General features: G+C 41.7%; 3 protein-coding genes and 1 long non-coding RNA gene across 7 annotated transcripts in view; 1 reads left to right on the plus strand and 3 right to left on the minus strand.

The window, feature by feature from the left end:
* Positions 1-407: 407 nt before the first annotated feature.
* rbm39b (RNA binding motif protein 39b) lies at positions 408-5,451 on the minus strand. Of its 2 annotated transcripts, XM_049755736.1 has the most exons (15): positions 5,213-5,450; positions 4,702-4,759; positions 3,381-3,430; positions 3,115-3,300; positions 2,958-3,014; positions 2,690-2,807; positions 2,471-2,623; positions 2,255-2,395; positions 2,105-2,170; positions 1,801-2,005; positions 1,636-1,722; positions 1,485-1,572; positions 1,294-1,399; positions 980-1,058; positions 408-897 (listed from the first exon to the last, which is right to left on the minus strand). In XM_049755736.1, exons 2-15 carry the CDS (start codon positions 4,750-4,752, stop codon positions 797-799), a joined length of 1,488 nt encoding a protein of 495 aa, XP_049611693.1. In that variant the 5' UTR covers positions 4,753-4,759; positions 5,213-5,450; the 3' UTR covers positions 408-796. The 2 variants fall into 2 exon arrangements, with proteins under 2 accessions (XP_049611693.1, XP_049611692.1); XM_049755735.1 differs by having other exon boundaries at positions 1,485-1,722; positions 5,213-5,451.
* A 770-nt stretch (positions 5,452-6,221) lies between these two features.
* Positions 6,222-8,053, minus strand: rh50 (Rh50-like protein). The gene has a single exon (XM_049755738.2). It carries the CDS (start codon positions 7,880-7,882, stop codon positions 6,419-6,421), a length of 1,464 nt encoding a protein of 487 aa, XP_049611695.1. The 5' UTR covers positions 7,883-8,053; the 3' UTR covers positions 6,222-6,418.
* A 388-nt stretch (positions 8,054-8,441) lies between these two features.
* slc12a5b (solute carrier family 12 member 5b) overlaps positions 8,442-20,261 on the minus strand; it is a 12,205-nt gene continuing 385 nt past the window's right edge. The window contains exons 2-26 of one of the 2 annotated variants that reach the window (XM_049755729.2): positions 16,631-16,734; positions 16,404-16,544; positions 15,979-16,125; positions 14,925-14,979; positions 14,727-14,857; positions 14,405-14,652; positions 14,119-14,330; positions 13,875-14,042; positions 13,617-13,715; positions 13,459-13,516; positions 13,211-13,385; positions 13,017-13,135; positions 12,850-12,948; positions 12,607-12,726; positions 11,841-11,945; positions 11,605-11,773; positions 11,338-11,533; positions 11,083-11,252; positions 10,882-11,013; positions 10,709-10,816; positions 10,497-10,613; positions 10,304-10,440; positions 9,374-9,388; positions 9,162-9,295; positions 8,442-9,091 (exon numbers count right to left, since the gene is read on the minus strand). In XM_049755729.2, the coding sequence (XP_049611686.1) occupies positions 9,000-9,091; positions 9,162-9,295; positions 9,374-9,388; positions 10,304-10,440; positions 10,497-10,613; positions 10,709-10,816; positions 10,882-11,013; positions 11,083-11,252; positions 11,338-11,533; positions 11,605-11,773; positions 11,841-11,945; positions 12,607-12,726; positions 12,850-12,948; positions 13,017-13,135; positions 13,211-13,385; positions 13,459-13,516; positions 13,617-13,715; positions 13,875-14,042; positions 14,119-14,330; positions 14,405-14,652; positions 14,727-14,857; positions 14,925-14,979; positions 15,979-16,125; positions 16,404-16,544; positions 16,631-16,734 (3,251 nt within the window). In that variant the 3' untranslated portion in view covers positions 8,442-8,999. The remainder of the gene's footprint in view (positions 9,092-9,161; positions 9,296-9,373; positions 9,389-10,303; positions 10,441-10,496; positions 10,614-10,708; positions 10,817-10,881; positions 11,014-11,082; positions 11,253-11,337; positions 11,534-11,604; positions 11,774-11,840; positions 11,946-12,606; positions 12,727-12,849; positions 12,949-13,016; positions 13,136-13,210; positions 13,386-13,458; positions 13,517-13,616; positions 13,716-13,874; positions 14,043-14,118; positions 14,331-14,404; positions 14,653-14,726; positions 14,858-14,924; positions 14,980-15,978; positions 16,126-16,403; positions 16,545-16,630; positions 16,735-20,261) is intronic. The other variant, XM_049755730.2, reaches the window with a different exon arrangement.
* The window catches only part of LOC125989403 (uncharacterized), a 49,358-nt gene continuing 46,781 nt past the window's right edge, over positions 17,685-20,261 (plus strand). For both annotated transcript variants that reach the window (XR_007488674.2, XR_007488675.2), the window contains exons 1-2: positions 17,685-18,251; positions 19,705-19,835. This is a non-coding gene — a long non-coding RNA (uncharacterized lncRNA). The remainder of the gene's footprint in view (positions 18,252-19,704; positions 19,836-20,261) is intronic.

Here is a 20,261-nt window from a genome sequence, read left to right on the forward strand (position 1 = left end):
CCAGATTTTAAACTGACTTATGACAAATACTTTAGTTCCAAAGTAAAACAATTCACTCAGATTTAAGGATCATTTGCAATAAATTAACAAAAGTAAAACTGACAATGGCTTGAAATTTTGTTTATGACAAATTGCATCACAAAACAATACAGGTACAATTTTTAACGGTGGTAGGTGGAACAGTTGAAAATGGTAAATACTGTATTTCAAATTGAAAATGACAAATTCCATATTTTTTTGGAGTTGGACACATGTGCTGGAACTCACCCTATTCAGGTTTTAATCCTTAAATTTCAAGTTAATATTATGCTCCGAGCTGTATACTGTCACTCTTTGCTCGTGAACTTTATTTCAAAGTTTGGATTTACGTAAATCGCAATCCTGAATGAACAGAACACATCAAGCAATTGAGTTTTGAAAACGTTTATTGAGAGCCTTCATACTAAAAATGAATTTATGGCTGTAAAAAGTTACAAAGCATTATTGTCAACATTGATATACTTTTGGTATTTGAGACCCTAATTTCCAACACATGTAAGTAATCCTGCTATTTGTTTTAAATCAACAAATACTCAAGATAACAAGCAGATGACAGGAATATTTAAAAAAAACAGACCTGTAAGATTTCTTCGGTGGTAGTTGACAGCACACAGCCACAAAGTTGAAAGCAAACTCAAAGTGTCCATTTTTAACGGCGTACATATGAACTTGAGCCAAAACTTCAATTAGGCCTTTTCATAAACATTTTAATCAATGCAAAAAAAATGTTTACACTGAAGATCGGAAGCACGCCTCATTATCGACGTGTCGGCATTAGAAGCTGCTTTGCTGTTACTGAATCCGGGAAAAGGTTGTGGTATGTCGGTAAGGGAACGTAGGCCGCCTTGATCATTTTACCTACGAGAAAAACGGGAAAAGACGTTGTCCGTCGTGGAATACTTGTGCTCATCACACGCAAACGTCGTGCTGCTGCACATACCTGCAAACCAGCGTCCGTGAAGCGCATTTACGGAGGCCATTGCTGCCGGTATGGAGGGGCACTTGACGTACACGTTACCCTGCGCAAAAACAAAATGGACGGCTCGTCACTACTAAAATAAGGGTCTCATCTCTGTTTAAAATGTTTTGTAGATTCGTATGACTTGCGGGATGCCATTTTTGCTTGGCATTTACTCTTTTGTAAAATAATGACTTTTTTTTTTTTTTTGCAGACTTTTTCCACCTGGCTTGTCTCGTCCACGTATGGAGATGCGTGTGCAGTAACTGTGTGTGGGAAAAAGAAAATATTCCCACCTGAGCAGAGTTCTTGTCGACATAAATGTGAACGACTCCTCCGTGCTTGTTACACTCCTCAATGACATCATCTTGGATCTCGATGGCCCAGCTGGGATCGTTTTCTCTAAGAAGAACAACAAACAAACGCAAGGTCAGCAGTCGGTGGTAACGTCGTCAATATTTTCTAACGCTTTGACAGGCTTACTTACGCTTGTGGGTTGAAGAGATTGGATAACTGAAGGCAGTGAGTGGCCAGCGGCTGAGAAGGAAGGTTCAAAGCTTGGCTTGGTGCGGGAGCTGCAAAAGATTCATGGTGAGCAACCAATCGTGTGATCAATTTAAGTGGTCGTTGTGACTTACTTGACGGGGGCGCCACGTTCCCATAAGATGCCGAGCTAGTCATCTGAAGTGCCTGCTGAGCAGCTGGGGGAATCTTTAGACCGGTTCCTTCAGGACCAAAACACACAGTCAATGCACGGCGGGGGGAAAAAAAAAAAAAAAACCTCTAAATATTGTATTTCAAACCTTCAGCGAGTCGCGCCATGAGCTGCAGTCGCCCAGTGGTGCCGAGGTCGATGCCGGTCCGTTCCAGCTCGTCGTTGTCCAGGAAGGAGCTGGCGGTGGACGCGTCCGAGCGCTCCGTGACGTGGCCGACCTTCATCGGCCGGCCGGCCAGCTCAAAGCCGTTCAGTTGCTCCAGGGCCTTTTTTGCACACTCGGCATCTGCAAACTTGGAAATGAAGACAGGTATTGATCTTTGTCTCGATCCCGCGCATGTTTCTGAACCTTAAGCTTAAGTTACCAACATGTGAAAAGGACCTCCACTTACTGATATGAAGCCATATCCTTTCGAGCGTCCAGTCTCACTGTCCATCATAAGTTGAATTCCCTCAATCTGCACCGACACAAGAGAAGGAGCATCATTTATCTGCTCACAGACCAAGCTCCGCCTCACGTGTGCATTCAAGTCCGTTCTGACCCTTCCGAAGGGCTCAAAGATCCCTCGCAGCATCTCCTCAGTGATGTTGAAGTGCAGCGAGCCCACGTAGAGCCGCATGGGACCCGCGCTGCCTTTCTGAAGATTACTGGCCGCCGCTGCGGCAGCTCGATTCTTCTCGGCCTGCCGACGCACGTGTGAAACATTAGTCGTGTCCGTTGAGCATTTTGGACACAGCAACACGTGGGTCCCCCCTACCTGAGATGCCTGGACAATGATGGGCACTCCCAAAAGCCGCTGGCCCGTCAGTCCAATGGCCAGGGGCACAGAAGACGACTCCACAAACTCAATGTAGGCGATCCCCTTCGATCTCCGGGAATTGCGGTCTGATATCATTCTCACGTCTCTTACCTACGTGAAAAAAAAAACGTTCCAGACCTCAATTTTCCCCCAAATTTAAAATGCGAGGTAACTCACTTTTCCAATAGCCGAGAAGAAATCCTCCAAGTCTCGAGCTCTGATTCGAGCAGCCAGCTGCATGCAGAAAACTGTGCGGGCGTCTCGCTCCTCTGGTGTTAGGTTGTCGATAGGTTGTCTAAAAAAACACACAAGAACCTGGTCTGTCAGAGTTCTACCAATGATCCTGCACCAGCATAAGAAACAGGAGGACACTTTAAGGCCAAAATCCCCCGACTCCTGCGAAATCTGAAGCCCACCTAAGCATAAACAAAGGAGGACTTTGTACCTGATGGGACTCTTCTCTTTCTTGACAGGAGGCGTGCGGCTTTTGGAACGCTTCCGTCTGAAACGAAGATCATTTCATTTCAGTCAGAGTTGCTACTAGAAGAAATCAGTGAGTTGCAAACTTTTTTTTACGACTCGTACTGTTGCGGGTCACCTACATTGGGCTCTTTCTGGCTTTGTAGCGGCCAGCTCGCTCTTTGCTTCGAGAGCGCCGGTGTTCCCGGTTGCGGCTTTGCTTTCTTTCCCGGCTCCTGCTCCTCTTCTTGGCTTTTTTTCTGTCTTTGCTTCGGCTCCGGCTCCTCCTTTTCTTGGAGGCCGGGCTTCTGCTTTTGCTCCGCCTCTTCCTGCGTGCCATTCGACAAGAGAATCGGGTTAACGCCGCGCCGCCGCTCGGTTCATTCGAAGCGGCAAAGGCGAAACGTACTTCCTGTTCTGTCCATCGTGTCCATTTGCATGAGAAGACTTGACCTCATCCTAAGCAAGGTCGATAGAAGAACATCGTGAGGACGCAGACGTAACATTTCAAGTCGTCATGGTAAAAGGGGGAGGGGTGGGAGCAGAGAAAAATGCAGAAATATTACAATTAAGAATAACAATTCCAAATGTCCTTCTGCTGTGCCTGGACAGGTGTCCATCCCCTCCCCCCCAATTTCGACCCCCTTCTGTTCTTAACTTGGCTGCAAAGTACTCTTAATCAAAGATGGAGGGTGACCCAACACAACTTTTAGCGAAGTTCAGGAGGCTCTGACAATTGGCAGCTCTTCTCAACCCTTCCCCCTAATTGCAAGTCGTACCAATGTCACTATTTGTGCCTAATCATGTGACCACGCATGATGCGGGGGGGTTGGCTAAAAGAGATCCTTTGTGGTTGGTGTCAGTCCAGTGATCTTCACCCATTTTCGTTCTTGGACTGTAAGAGCTCGATGCCACCTCTGTCACACATCTTGCCCTGAAGCAAACAGGGATTTACACTTCTTAGTAATATTGACGCCCAAGAAAAAGAAATTGATACTTAAAAAGGAAAAAAAAAAAAATCTTCCACAAGATACTGTTTATCGTAAGGTGTGCCATTGATAGCGTCTTGACTAATGTAAGCCACTCTAGAAATAAAAGCACTGCTATCTGGTGTTGTGTAGCATGCAAAATGAAGATGCTGATACACGTTCAAGTTGAATGAGGCAAAGAGGCAGTATTCATATTTATAAGCAAAAGAAACACATTCAATCATGTAAAGATGGAACTGGCACGATTCTTAAGAAATCCTTTGCTGATTTACAGGGGTGGGTGTACAACTTCAGACCAACTTCTTTCCGAAAGTTTCAAGGCAGTGATACGATCTTACCATCTGTTGAAATTGCAGATTATAAAGCTGAATACTGCCAACTTTGCTGGCCTGGTAAGACGGGCCTATCGCTCATTGGTATTGACCTTGTTGTAACCGAATAGGGCCTGGGTGTTTTAGGATTGAATCTCTTTTTACTCCTACGGTGAACCACAGTACAGCAGTATATGCACAATAACTACCTTCCTTTTTTTCACAGTTCACAGTGGAATCAAAGATGAATTCATGGGAGTAGAGGTGAGATATTCATTAGGGGAGTCTATAAAGAGAGATAGATGCGGATTTATTTATAAACTTACAGCGTTTTTACTCAAACACACCACACAACATTCATGTAAACGGTCACAGTATTATGAACGGCTCAAGAGTAGAACATCAGCATTTCTTTGACCTTTCAACCCACCTTTCTGTATGGCGCCTCCAGCATGGCCTCAACATCAAACTCATCAGCCATGTCGATCCTAAAATCAGAGTAAGCTTATTTACACACACATGCACCACAACTAATTTAATATTACACACTAAATGGAAAGTTTAAGGCTTTGTAGACACCGAAAAAGTCCACACCAGGGTGTGGCGCTTAACGATGTATACCAATTTAGTAAACACGAACGTTGAGCATGCGTCGCCGAATCACACACGCTACAAAGTCTCGAGAGGCTCAATGGCGGTTGTAGCTAGATGCTAACGCTAATTAGCTGCTTGGGGCCCGTTGTGACAACGACCTCGCTTTGGTCTACAAATGGATATCGACACCAATGTAAATAAACGAACACGTAGGTATATTGCGATAAAAACAACACAGCTAGCGTAAATGATTATAAAATTCTACGGTTTCTAGATGCTCGTTAAAAAAAAAAAAAACAGGAAGCTAACTGCTGTTGGCTAGCTCGCTTAGCAGACAATGACGTTACCGTGTGGAATTGGTGAAAATGAGAGGAAAAGTCAAAATATCAACGCCAGCGTCCCGCTGTAGATGATCTTCTGGGTAGCTCCTCTTCGATAGATCCCACTAAAAGTGGCATAAATAATTTCATTGAATGCCTTACGTAAGACGACTTTTTTTTGGTTTAGTACACGAAAGAAAAAAACGAGAAGACAGGCACGGTCGTGGCCTATTCAGCATTCAGCGTCGTGCTTCTTCTTCGCCTTGTTTTTAATTTATTTGGCGCTTGGTAAATCAACGTTTGGCGCATTACCGCCACCTACTGGATAGGATTTCGTTTTTGCCTCACACGTCACATTTGTCAACGGGGTGCTGCATTCATTCATTCATTCTTTCATTCATTCTTTCATTCTTTCATTCGTTTGTTCATTTAGCAGCGGCTCTTTTCTAAAATGAAATATATATATATAAAATAAATATTGCTACAATCAACGTATCTCGAATAATCGAATAATTTGAAATTTGACAGCGATAAAATATTCCCCGATTGTGTTTTAGATCCGGCCCGAATGAACATTTGTGAGAATTGCCTAGATGTTGAACTTGAGACTTTCTAAGAAGTGTCAGTGTTTTGCACAAAACATGCACCTGTTGGTCTTGGAATGGTCCTTGTACCTATACTGCAGCTATACGGATGTTGGCCACTAGATGTCACTATTGTGTGTATTAACTGGCAAGCTTGCGTTAGGATGGTTACTTAATGGAACTATTCAGACACATTTTGGAATGTCATTTTGCACAAGTAGGACTAGCATTTCTGAGGAATTGATGATATTTAATTGATGATATTTAATTAAGTATCATCAATATCATCGAGTCCTCAGAAATGCTGACACCAGTAAGCAGTTAAGAGCGAGCATGTTCGTTAATTATTGGCCTCATATACAAGTTCCACTTGGCTGCTAAAGCTGATTTTTCCGTGGTAATCATTCCATTCGGACACATACAGCTGGACACATTGTAACGTCTTCATTTTATTTCTTTTTTTACTATCCAAACATAATACTCATACACATAATTGTCTCAAATTTATTTTAAAACATTAGCACCACTCTGAAAATAAATATTACATTATTACGGCAATATATATATATAAATTTTCATCCCCTAACATGATTTTTTTTGCACACTTACAAATTCTTTGTCATTATTTCCGCAATAACAATACTACATGTTAGGCAACAGTTTCCTCTTTATCTGTGTCTTTACTGAGTTTAAGTGGTGAGTAACAGTAAAGCGGCACATCAAAATATACTCTGTCATCAAAACATAAATCATCCGAAGGTGAGGTGAGGTAAGGGATTTTCAAGACTAGGCCTGTGATGATGCCTCCGATGGCTGCCGCTGCTATAGTGGAGAAGATAGCTGCCACCTGGAAGAGAGCCTGTTCCTGAGCACTCCGACCCAAACCTGGTTGTAGACCAGGAATTAATGCCTGGAGTTCAAGCAACTTGGGGTCCCCTTCCTTTGGGGCTCTGTGCCTAAAAGTGTCGTACAAACTCGGCCCGTAGACTTCCTCGCTCGCCATCATTATTGCACAAATACCAGCGGCGCAAGATATGAGTCCCGTTAGACCGTGTAAATTATGAATTCCACATTGGTCCTGGATTCGGAAGCGTCGTGCCAAGAACGGGCTCAGGTATTTGTAGCCTAGCATGCACGCGATGCTACCTAGCATTCCCAGAACGTACGCTCCTGCGGGCGAAATCATCATATCGACGGACGCCCCGACTGTCACCCCTCCGGCCAAGGTCACGTTTTGGATGTCGGCCATGCTGAGTTTCCCCTTTTTGTTGAGGAGCGCGGAGAGCGCAAAGGCCGTGATGGTGGAGGAACAGAGGCCGATGAAGGTGTGGAGGACGGCCCTGTGCTGGTCGTCGCCTTTCGGGGTCAACGCCGAGTTGAACGAGGGCCAGAAGACCCAGAGGAACAATGTGCCCATCAAAGACAAGATGTCCGACTGATAGCTGGTGTTCTCCTTGGCGTGACCTTCGTTGAGGCGCGGTCTGTACAGCACAAAGGTGACCCCCAAGCCAAAATAACAAGCAAAGAGATGAATCAGGATGGAGCCCCCAGCGTCGTTTATCTTCAGATACTTTAGCACCGCCCATTCGGTGACGGCAAATACCGGCACCTCCAGCAGAGCCATGACCAGCAGCTGCAGCGGGCTGGTCTTCCCCAAAACCGCCCCGAAGGAGATGAGTACCACCGCGCAGGCAAACTCGGCATTGATGAGGTTGATCACGCCAAGTTGGATCTTCCCGTCGTGGCTGAACTGGAAGTAGCCCTGCACCAGAATGGCCCATTGGATGGAAAACGTAGCCACCAGAAAGTTGAAAACCATCCCGCCGAATCCATAAAGTCGGAAAAACGCCAGCAGGCATCCGAAGCCCAGGAATATCATCACCTGTATGTCGGCGAAAAAAGGATAATCCTTGTATAATGCGTTGTCCATGGGCTTGGTTTGGTTGTTTTGAAATCTGGCATCGGTGTGGCGGTCGTACGTGACAAAAGCGGCAAACAGGCCCACCATCATCGCCTCGGCCGCAAAAACAAACACGGGCAGCCTGAAGCGCAGGCTGCTGGCGCCCGCCGCTTTCATCGTCGGAGGTTTTCGAGCAAATGACGCTTCTTTCATTTTAAGCCGGGATGATCGTCAGCGCAGATAAGAGAGGACAACGTTCAAGTCGGCACCTGCTCAAACAAGTGCGGTTATTCAGTAGTTTGAACTTTGACTCCACCTAATAAAAATGGCTGCACGTTTTACACGCTTGGAGATTTCTTCACTCTTAAAACAATCCACTTTGTGCAAAAAAAAAAAAAAATTTTAAAAAACGTCCTAAAAATTTTGATTTTTTTCTTTTGCATTACAACCCAAAGTTGGGACGTTTAAATTAAAATTTTAACCCAGTAGTTTTTTAATACAAACTCTGAATTTAACAAAATTCCCACTTTATATCACGGAATTGATTTGACCCCAGTTGAACCTAATCGATTGAAGTCAAATTCAATATGAAGAAAAAAGTCAAATTCAATAAAAAAAAATTAAAAAAAATCAATACGTCTGTACATTAAACAGACTTTTAATTTTTTTCACAGTAATTTAATGAATCTATGCATTTTCTTCATCTTTAACTCAATTAAATTATTAACTGTTAATTAAATAAAATAACACAAAAAAATTGACACACACACAGTTTTGTATTTCTAAGTCTAACATGACGTATTTATTTATTTACAATTTACTTTTCTGTACACAACGGGTTTTCTCTCTCTCTCACTTGGGCACACACACGCACACACACATACACGCACACACACACACACGGCAATGTGATGCAACATTCTGATATCGCGAGTTCAAAGTTTACCAAAAATGACCTTCCTCCAGATAATACGACATTATTAATATTGTCGACTGTCGATTTTTAATCAGTGTATCAGATTTTATCTCTAAACTTTCCAACGCTGTCTGATTGCTTGCCAACTCTCAACTATATAAATGATTACCAAGTTCACGTTGAGTCTATTGTCACGTGACTTGTGTGCCGCCATGCAAACCTTTCAAGACAACAAAAAGGAAGAAACATTTTTAGATGAATAAATATTGAAAACAACACGATTGTATCGGAGAATGAGAAAAGACCAAACATTCGTCGTTGAGGAATGGGAACGGAAGGAGTAATGAAATTGCCGCTTCATCCTTGAGGAAAGTTTTGCGAGGGCAGAACTCGAGGAAAATATATTCGGGATGTTCAGGAGTAGATGGTAATGACCTCACGTCCTCCTCCGCGGACGAGGAGAACCCGATTGAGACCTTCCGTCAGGACCTCGAGGAACTCCATGTCTGGAAGGCAATCTGGGTCAAGGCTGATTCCGTCAATATGGAAGAACAGAGTAGAAGCCTGCAAGGATACAATTTTCTTCCCCTGTACGGTTTTTCGGGGGTCCGGGCATGTTGAGCAGAATGAGCTTTGCCTCCTTGGACTTCTTTGTGATGACCTCGTTGAGTCGCAACGCTGTGTGCATGCGCCTCACGTCCGTCTGGTTCCTTGAGACGGAGGATAACACTCAACGTACAGCGGCCATTGGGATTCAATTGGTCTCGGTGGGATACGCTCATACTTACAAGTTTTCCCATTCTCTGCAGCGGCATGGGAGAAAATAATGGTTGAAATATAAAGAAGAGAAGCTAAGATACTGAATTGAGGTTCATTCAGCGCCATTGACGGATATAGACGTCAAAGATCCATTTGAACTGTTTTGAGACAAACTTGTCTGTGTCTGTTAGAATTATGACTTTCACCACAAATGTTCATATTTTGACCAATGTTTCAAGTGGGATGAAATTAAAGTCAAATATCAAATATTTATTGCGTAATGCTTATAAAACGAAATGGATGTATGTAGTTCACTACGATTCTAATCAATGTATGTGTATGTCGTGTTGGGTTAGACAAATAATGTTTTGAAATTGAAGTCCTTTGAGATTTCTTTGAAATCTAAATTGCATTATAAATTATATGCATTATTATTATTTGTGATAATTTTTTGTTATTATTATTTTTATTATTTTATTATTATTAAGTCAAAATTTCTTCAAGATAAAAAGTTGTCATATTACAAAATTGAAATTCAACAAAGGTTGAATTTGTATGACAACCATTATTATTATTTTTTTAATCATTATCATTATTATTATTATTTCTATTATTTCTATTATTATTTTTAATTATTATTATTTTCATTATTTTATTATTATTAAGTCAAAATTTCTCCAAGATAAAAAGTTGTCATATTACAAAATTGAAGTCCAAATTCAACAACTTTGCATGACAACCATTATTATTATTTTTAAATATTATTATTATTATTTCTATTATTTCTATTATTTTTAATTATTTTTTATTATTATTATTATTATTATTTTAATTATTTTTATTATTTTATTATTATTAAGTCAAAATTTCTCCAAGATAAAAAGTTGTCATATTACAAAATTGAAGTCCAAATTCAACAAAAGTCGGTCGGCAGTTGACTTTGCATGACAACCACTTACGGTTTCATGCTGAAGGGGTCTTTGCCCGCCTCCGGATTCTTGCCCTTATTGTCGGTCCAGGTGCTTCCGGCAGGGGCAGTCAGGCTGGTGGGGCTGGCCGGTGTCGAGGCGTTCTTACTGTGGATCAGCTGCGCCTGCTGAGGACACGCACCCAATGAAAAAAAGAAACTGACAGCTAGAAGATCATCTATACCTCCTCTTCCGGATGTTCGGCCACTCTGGCTCCTTCATCAATGCTGTGTTGCGAACGCGAGGCCAAGGATTTTTTACGCCGGATGGACCCGCGAGACGAATCTGTGATACTCTGGATCTGTAACGATATGAAGCAATGCCATGGAAGCTTTCCAGCCTAGCTCCCAAACAATTCAGTTCATTTAAGTCACAAGCTTTTTGTCACATGCTAACCTCTCGCTCCATCTCATTCTTGGTCAGATGCATCTGCTTGAGGATCTGGGAACGCTGTTCCATCACCAGCGTCTTTTCGTACGTGTAGGCTGAGATGTCGCCGTCGTGCTAGGATTGGAAGGCAAGATGAGGAGAATATAATAGCACAAAAAAAACAAAGACCACCATCTCACCATCTCCACCACTTCCACCTGAGCATCAATACGTAGGTGATAGAGGAACGTCAGAACGTCCTTTTTCATCTGAATACTGTTGTCATCCATTTGAGCCACGGTGAAAATGCGCATCTTGCACTTCCTCCACACCTGCGGAGAAAGAAGATTGCCAGATGAAGACCCTAAAAAAAAAAAAAATGGTGGGTTTGCATGTGTCACCTTATGCTGACGCAGCAGGAAGGGGAGGAGCATCAACATTCCTCCATCGTGGACGATCCACCACACATCGATGTGGCCTTCGGTGAAGCGCTCGCCGTTGGATGGGTAGCTGGAGATATTTTTGGGAACCAACAAGGCCAAGCTGGCTACTGTGGTCTCCCGGACCACCTCTACACAGAAACATTAGGAAAATACAGCAATGAAGAGCAACGTAGATGGCGTCCCAGAAAGTTCAGAAACATTAATTCCACTTGCCGATGAAATCTCGGAATTGTTGTTGGAACTCGGGTTGTTTCCAGTTACGTGGCCAGCTGACCATCACAGTGTTGTGCTTCAAGCCTCCAAGTCCTCCAACCTGGATCAGGTGGGAGGTCCCATCCCTCAGATTGGAGGACACCACCACTTGGGGGAAGCCCTTCACCTTCTCTGTCTCCATCAGCTTGCGTAAAGACTTGAAAAATTTGTTTTACGTTAGACAGATTCTGTGTTTACTTGCTGAGATGTGTGTTGGGTGACAAAAACCTGGTCTGCCCTTTGGGCCTCTGTATAGTTGTCAAGGAACTTTCCTTGGACCGAGGTGCCAACGATAGTCAGGCCTTTCCCCGCCTTCAGCTGATTGGTTAACGAGATCAGACGAGGCTGCTCGACATTCTGCTCGGCGTCCATGCTGACGAGGACCAGGATCTGAGGCCTGGGCGGAGCGATGAACACATTGAGGATGGTTCTCACCAAATGATGGCAACTTGATTGAGACTGACCTCCAATTCTTGGTATGTGGCGGACCTTCTTCCAACCTCATGAGAGCGAATCTTGCAGCGCTTAGAGAGATGCCGCGTATCCCGTCGCCCCACTCTTTCTCGGCACTGTTACACAGTCATTTATTCGTTTAGCGTGTTTATTTCATGACGGACGTTTCCAACTTCGTCTCCCAGCCCAATGAAAAAACATTTAAAAGTCAAAATAAAACTTCTAAATTGAGGAAACGTGTCTAACCTTTCGGACAATGTAGTATTGCTCCAAATGTTCGTTTAAATTCCTTTAGAAGTCCGTTTTCGCGTGTTAGCACGATCGCGAATTAGCATCTTTTCGCTAACTCGTTAGCTTGCGCAGTACTTCTTGTTGGTGACCGTACTTCGCGGATTTCACTTATCGCGGGTGGTTTTTGGAACCAATTATCCATGATAAACGAAGGATTTCTGTACCACCATAATTACCAACAATAAAAAATAGGAACATAAGTAGTGAATCAAAACAAAATGGACTTTAGGAAATGCTAGAAATCGGGTGGTTTTTGGAACCAATTATCCGCGATAAACGAGGGGTTACTGTATTTATTATAATTATCATGTATTATAATAGATATTAATTAATTAAAAACTAACTAGAATAGACATTTACCATATTAACAATGTATAGAGTGTATTCCTGATTACTTTAATGTTATCATAATTGAAAAAAAAAATATTGAAAAAATAAGAACGTTTCTAAGTGATCCTAAACTTTTGAACGGTAGCTTTTACTTACCCACAAAATTCAATGTATTTGTAGATGCAGGTGGCAATTCCCATGGCAACCATGGCATAATACCAGGAGCAGATGAACATAAGCGCTAGGCATAAACTCATACCCAGGAACGACAGAGCCCTGTGGGGAAAAATAAATTGCATTTTTCATCAAATTGTTCTTATTGTTGGAACTTTGCTCACGGCTTGGTAACTAAATCCCATGTCCAGACGTTGAGTCATAAATTTGAAACATGTAACGCACCAGTGGTAGAACTTAAATCGCGGCCTCCAATTGGGTGTCCTCAGTAAAGTTTGCAGCGCGCAAGCAAGGTTAACAAACATGTAGCACATCAAGAAGAACCTGAAAAAGAAAAATGACCTGGTTAGCATAAACTATGTGCGCTATGTTTGTCGAGAAGACAAAATTACATCGAGAGGATGGGTGCGACGGCATCCAGAGAGGCGATGATGATGCCGATCTCACAAATGCTAGCCGTGAGAAGGAGAGCCCAGGTAGGTTCCCCGTTAGCTTTACCGTGTCCAAACACCTGTAGGGATAAATAACGAGACATTGGAAAATCGTATCTCGCAGAATAAACATCGTCGGAACTCAAATTACTCACTCGAAGAAATGGGATGATACCGTCCCTGGAGATAGCCTGGAGGAGGCGTGGTGCTCCGGTTAGACTTTGTAGTCCGGCTCCGCAGGTGGAGAAAAAGGATCCAAAAACAATAACCCAAGGAGATGGCCATGCCAGAGTCCCAATCACCAGGTTCCCATTGACTCCTTCGCCAAACCTGAAAGGTGAAGATAAAAGATTTACGGGTTTACCTACACTTTGGAGGACTGCGTCCAACAAGGGCCACGTACTTGTCCCTCAGGACCACACCTTCTATACAAGCACCGAAGAGCACCACACAGGAAATATCTGATTCAAAAGTCTCTTGAGGAATATATGATTTGAAATGTTGAGCGAATAACGACAAAGAAATGATTTTTACAAACCACAGCTGCTTAGTGAAGGATACAAACAGTAGATGTGGTGGTGATGGCTGCAATGGTGCCGATGGGGATGGACTTCTGAGCGTCACGTAGGTCTCCAGAGCGGTTGGAACCGGCCATGATACCTGAGAAAAAACCTGGATTTGTACTGCATGTTGGACCATTTGGCATTTAATTTGAAGGACAACCTGCGCCACAACTTAGACCAGCTTTCGGCTGTTTTAAAATTCAGCCACCAAACTGTCAAGTTAATATTAATTAATAATATCAAGCATGCTTCTAACCTGTGACAGATGGAAAGTAAATTCCCACCAAGAGTGTGAAGAAACTGGTGATGTCGGCCAGCACAAAGCGGTTCGTGGCGGAAGCAGAACTGTCAGGGTCCACTTGGGATGCCAAGCCTCTCTTCTCTACGATCATCCCTTTTTCCAAATAATTCCCAAACAGGTTTTCTGGAAGAGGAAGGAAATTAAACGCCTCAATTTTTATTTTTTTTATTTTTTGGAGGGGTGGGGGGGTGATTGTTACCTGCCAGGATCCCACTGGTGACCCCCGGAATGCCTTGTATCTCCGTGACGTTATTATCGTTGAAGTAGTCATCGCAAGTAGCGTTGATGTTCTCGGAATCGCAAAAAGAGCGCCACAGTTTGGTGGTGACCGTCTCGTTGTCGATTTCAATCACCTTTGCGCAGACGTCGTATCCCTTGGAGACAAGAGTTCGATTTCCCAGGAGGCAAACCCTGCAGGCAAGGAGATGAACGACACCTTACACACTCGCAGAAAATCCATCATCAGAAATGTCCATTAGACTGACGGGAAGACCGGCGGGTCGATGGCGGTCTTGATGACTCCTGCGTAGACAGCCACGATGGAGAGGATGACACAAGCCAGGAAGAGCAGCGCCAGTTTGTTGACATACTTCACCCCCACAAACACCACCAGAGCCATGAAGCTTAGGACAATAGTTCCGTACACCCGCATATTATTGAGGAGGGCCGCCTCTGCTTCCAGACCTTCCAGACCTTCGATCTTGAAGATAGCTGCTTGAGGGATAATGTAAATCTGACAGATGGGAAGATGGTTCAAGGCATGGGAAGGAGAATGGAGATATGATAGCACCATCATTGTTGATTTACCAGCAAGATTTCGATACAACCGAGGATGTACATGGCGCCGGCAAACGTGGTGCCCAAGTAGAAACAAATCCCAACAGCTCCACCAAACTCAGGCCCAAGTGAGCGGGAGATCATGTAATAGGAACCTCCAGCTAGGAGAACAAAATCTCAGTCAGTCAAGTCAGAATGAAATATTAGCGATTTCAAACATCTTCTCACCCGGGACCACTCCGTTTGTAGCAATGGCGCTCATGGAGATCGCCGTGAGCATCGTCTGAAACACAATAAAAAAAGAAAATTGGAGCAACCGGCGGAAGAAGAAGTCAATTCAAGAAAAGTTCTTTGACGATCACTGCCGTAGCTAGGATGTTTTTCTTGGGGGCGGGGCATATCTCAGGGGGCCCACATTTTTTTTTTTTTTTTTACAAACCAAAACATTCTTTGATAATGTTGATTTTGGCGGGTGGGGTGGCAGTGCCCCCACCGGCCCCCCCTACACTAGCTCCGCCCCTGACGACAATTAACCAACTGTTGTCTCGCCTACTCTGCTAATTTATCTAATAATGCTTGCCGGTAACTCATAACAGAAAACGTGCTCTCGCAATTCCCGACAAATCCATTTTTATCCACTGCAGACATTGCGGGAGACATTCTTTTCTAAACATTTCATGGATTGAAAGGATTTAAGTGGAATTTTCAGGAAATGCTCAGTTATATTGCTATTTTGTTGTGGTCGCAAGAACTTTTTAGAATATAAACAAAAACCTTCATTTTACACCAGCAGCCTGCGACAGATGTAGCAGAAGGACACGGTGGGCTTGTCGCTGGCTTTAGTGGCTAAATATTTTTACATCAGGATTTAGCAGGTCACCTTCAACATCGGGATAATGCACATTAAAATCATGCACGGTAGCTTAAAACGTCATCTTGTGTCGAGAACACGCTTCTGTTATAAATCCAAATGATCTATTCAAAGCTGACATGAATCACCGAAATGTGGACGAGTGTTTGCCAATCAATATTGAGCCAAGGAACATATTTCTTTTTATTGAAAATAGCTCAGCAAAAAAAAAAAAATTTACAATGCTGAAGTGATGGAAGTTGTCTGGTTTTTATTTATCAAAAAATGTGAATTGAATATTTTTGCCTAAAATTCACAGAAGATGAATTCACAAAATACATTACTTTAAGTCGGTAAATATGTTTTTTAATTAATTTAGTCAAATTTGATCATTTCAGTGCTTAAGAATGTTCGACGTGCACGTCCACTCACTGTGGAGCAACACATGAAGACGATTATGAAGGAACCGAGCACGCCTCCAATCCCGACCATCCAGGTCATTCGCAAGAAGAGGATCACACCAAAAATATTCTGAATACATGGCAGGTAAACACCCATCAGAGTTCCCAGTTGGGGCGCCTGACAAACACAAACGGGGGAACAACGTGAAAGAAAAATAATTGTCACTTTTTTTTTTTTTTTTAATAATAAAGCTAAATAAATAAATGAATAAATGAGTGAATAAATAAATGAATAATTAATTAAATAAATGAATGAATAAATAAATACATAAATAAATAAAAGAATGAATGAATAAATAAATAAATAAATAAATAAATAAATAAATAAATAAATAAATTTTAATAACAAATTTAGTTTTGTTTTTCTCGCTGTGCGGTTTGCATTCACTCCTCTACCTTGACAGTTTTTTTGGACGGACGTGCGCCTTCCTCGTTGTTCTCTGCCTCCTCATGCTCTTTGCTCCCCGTTGGCAAGTTGGAGTAGTTGGCCAGGCTGCTGAGCAACGAGGACACCATCGGGCTGGTGTCCATCTCCTCCTGTAAGCACACACACATGCACACACACACGGCTATCCATGTATGCTCTCAGATGGTAATTTTGCTGGCCAACAAATGTCTCCGACCTCAAAGAGGGCCATGTTCTTGCCGTCGTACTGCTGGCTCTTCTCCACATCGCAAGAGGCATTGCTGTTAATGAAAGGACTGCTCTCCTTGGGGTTTCCATCACCTGAGACAACAATCAATGTCTTTAAATGGTGGGAATATAATATATATTGATTACACTCCCATGTGCATGACCTTGACTTCATCTCTGCCTTTTGTCAATCCTATTTTGGCTTATAGGTTGGAAGGAATGCTTGTGAGCAGGCGACAAATGAGGATGGACCTTTGCCATCTTCTGTTCCAGCAGGATGCTCCTTCAACATCTTACATGGTCTTACATTGACCAGGTCCAGAGTGCCCCAAGTTAAAAATATTTCTGTGACACCGCAGGTTTGAATTTAAAATGCGATGCAGATTTGTACCCTTCATCTGACACGGCGCTTACAAAATGGACATTTTATTCCAGCTTTTAAAAGCTTAATAGGACGTCGGCCCCGGGGGATTATCCAGCAGCTGCCCGAGGCCGCAAAATTCGACATTTGCATGTGAGCAAAAAAATGCACCAATCAGCGAGCTCGAATTACATCAATATTACATCAATGACGTCAGATCCACAAATACCTCGAATTTCACGTCTGTTGAGACAATATTGTCGTGCAATGGAAACCACTGAAATGCAAAATGGCTGGTGTCGTAGCTCAGTGTGAGGATTAAATGAAACTTCTCATTGCTTTCCTTCTGGATGGCAGACAAACTTTCTCAGATGAGTGATCCCAGTGACTTGGAAGTGACTTTGGAATATAGCGAGGCCAAGCCATATTCTCAAGTACTGAAACAAACCAGGACAGAAACCCAAGTGAAGTAAACATGATTTATGACTGGACCATTTGTTTATAATATAAACAAGAAGGGGTGTCAAACTAATTTTTTTCACGTGCCGCATTGTAGTCATAGCTTCTTTCGGAGGGCCATTATGATTGTCAATCCAAATAAATATATAAATAATATATTATATACAGTAAAAGCTACGAAACAAACTGACAAATAACTCGTTTTTAAATCAGACGAGTAAAAACTGGTCAAATATTTAAAAAATTAAAATATATTATTAAAAGTGAAGACAATTCACAATTCTAGTAATGACACACGAATTTGATGCACGATAAAATTATGTGCCCTTGAGTTTGACACCAGTGGTTTATATGAACGAGTCGTTCCATTTTAATTTTAATTTAATTTTATTTATTTATAATCTTCACTTCAGCGCAACCTCGTATGCCGAGATTCGAACCCAGAACCTCAAAACTGTGAGGCAAATGCGCTCACCACGTTTTTAATCCACTATACAGGAAATGGATTGTGTAAATGAAGGGAATATGTCAAGACCTCCGTAATCCAACTTTGACTTTCTGACCTACTCGCTCGACATAGATTAAAGTCACGATTTGACACACTCCACATCCAAGTGGAGTAATTGAAGAGGGAATAAAACACATTGTGAGGATTACTGAACATCTCTTGACAAGATTTATCCTCCGCACATTCCTTGATGAAATTTGCATTCCCAGCTGGCTAGCTTGATTACAAGCACCTGTGGCTAAACCGGCTTGTTACTTTCTTGACCCGGATTTGACACCTCTGGTAAGCAGCAGTTTTATTACTTATTTATCGCAGAGGTTAAAGAAAATAAGCCTGTTGTTAAAATGTCTGAGCACATGTGTTGGTAGTTTTCAAATCCATTTCGTTAATGTTGTAACGCTGGGACACAGATGCTACTCGTTAGCTTAGCTCTGGTGGTTAGCGTTGTTTGTTAGCATTGAGCTAAATGGAGCGAATGCGGGTCGATGGGGCTTTTTTCCTGATTCATGAAAATTATTACTGGGCAATCGGAGAAATGGATTCCTATTCACATGCTCGTGGATAGCCTTGTGACATCTGGCGAGTGGATTAGTTTGTTTCCTTGAAATAAAAGATGAATCCTGGAAACGGTTTCAGACCATTGAGTTTATTAAAGCAGCGGGTGGTAGCAAACCTTAGCAAAGTCTTTTATGTGTATTTCACTCTAACTTTGTATAATTACATTTATTTGGAAACATTTCTGTGTATACAATATATTTTCAATTAATTTTTTATTCGAATGAGTTGCATAACAGTTTGAAGCAAAGCCTCACCCCTGATCCTACATTAAGCGCACATGCTGCCATTTTATGCTCTTATATAAACGCTGACAAATATTTGTCATTGAAATGACCTTTGCTCTCTTCCACAAGCTGCTGCAGATAATTTGAGGGGCTTTGAACCTTTTGAAAAATTGGTAATACACTAAAATGAAGGTTCGTACGGACTACAGCTTTATTGCTGATCCAAAAAAAAAAAAAATCAGTGAGGGTGATTTTCTTATTGAGATCTATAATTTTGTGAAAGGTCGGGTTTTGCAGTCGTGATGTTCAATTTTGGACCTGTTTATTTTTTGTCTTATCATCTGGAGTTTTGCCACGTACTGTAGGTTCACCGACCTTAACCTCCACTCCACTGTTTTGAATCCTGAAACTTTTTTTTAGCCTTGAGGTCATGAGCTGCCAGTATTAATAATAAATCAAAGTGAAAATGAAATGAAAACAAATGAAGTTCCAAATGAGTGTCAGCAAAAAATCTAATAAATAAAAAATCCCCACACCCTTCAGTCTTTAGCTAGAAATCATTTCTTCAGGTTTTTGCTTTATTATGTTCAAGAAAGATTTTTCTTGCTTTCATTTTTTGCCATTATATAAAAGAGGTATTTGATCAGGGGTGTGTAGACTTTTAATATCTACTGTACCGCAAGTATCTTTAAATAAAATGACGTGCAATTATGGATGACAGGTAGGTGTTCCATTCATCTGGTATCGTATAGCAGGATAATTGAGGGGAAAGTCGAGGTAAAATAATCTTCAAAATTTGGCAGTCGGTTGTTGAACCGCCGTTGGTTCAGCTCTGACAAATTGCTTACTTAACCTTGCAGTCGCTCCAGTCAATCTTATTGATTGCAACCAATCACCCGAGCCTCTCGTGGGATTTGTCTCGACTTTTTATCTCGCCTGCTTCTTTTACTCAGGAATGAATGGAAATAATCAAGGACCATCTCCCTGGTGGGATTCATCACGTGTTGGCTCCTCCTGCAAAGACTGATTGCGATCCACCCGCATGTCAGTGCACCTGGTGTGATGTGCTTCAACTCTTGACCAGGTCAGTTGCTACTTTACAAAACAAATGTGTACTTTTGTTTTGCGTCATGTGATTGACTCTCCTCCAGCACATTCTTTAGTTTGCATTATGGCTGTCCAGACTTATTTTTTCTGAGGGCCGCATACAGAAAAATAGACATGATGTAAGGGCCCATTCATTTTTTAGATGAAGTATGGGAAAAAATAATTTCATTTAAAAATTATATATGTGTATCTATATATATATATATAAATAATAATTTAATAATAATTTAATTAATCTATATATAAATAATTTAATGATTTAATAATTTAATTTAAAAAAATATATATAATAAATATTATATATATATATATATATATATATATGTATATATTTAATAATTTAATTAATCTATATATAAATAATTTAATGATTTAATAATTTAATTTAAAAAAAAATATATAT

This window comes from Syngnathus scovelli, chromosome 2, assembly GCF_024217435.2.
Source record: "Syngnathus scovelli strain Florida chromosome 2, RoL_Ssco_1.2, whole genome shotgun sequence".
Taxonomy (NCBI): domain Eukaryota; kingdom Metazoa; phylum Chordata; class Actinopteri; order Syngnathiformes; family Syngnathidae; genus Syngnathus; species Syngnathus scovelli.

Coding starts and splice junctions, on each gene's coding strand:
- rbm39b (XM_049755735.1), bottom strand. CDS start 4,752: ATGGCTGATGAGTTTGATGTTGAGGCCATGCTGGAGGCGCCATACAGA. Junction 3,015..3,114: donor AAAGCCAGAAAGAGCCCAAT/GTAGGTGACCCG, acceptor TCTTCGTTTCAG/ACGGAAGCGTTCCAAAAGCC. Junction 1,059..1,293: donor TCGACAAGAACTCTGCTCAG/GTGGGAATATTT, acceptor GTTTTTGCGCAG/GGTAACGTGTACGTCAAGTG.
- rh50 (XM_049755738.2), bottom strand. CDS start 7,882: ATGAAAGAAGCGTCATTTGCTCGAAAACCTCCGACGATGAAAGCGGCG.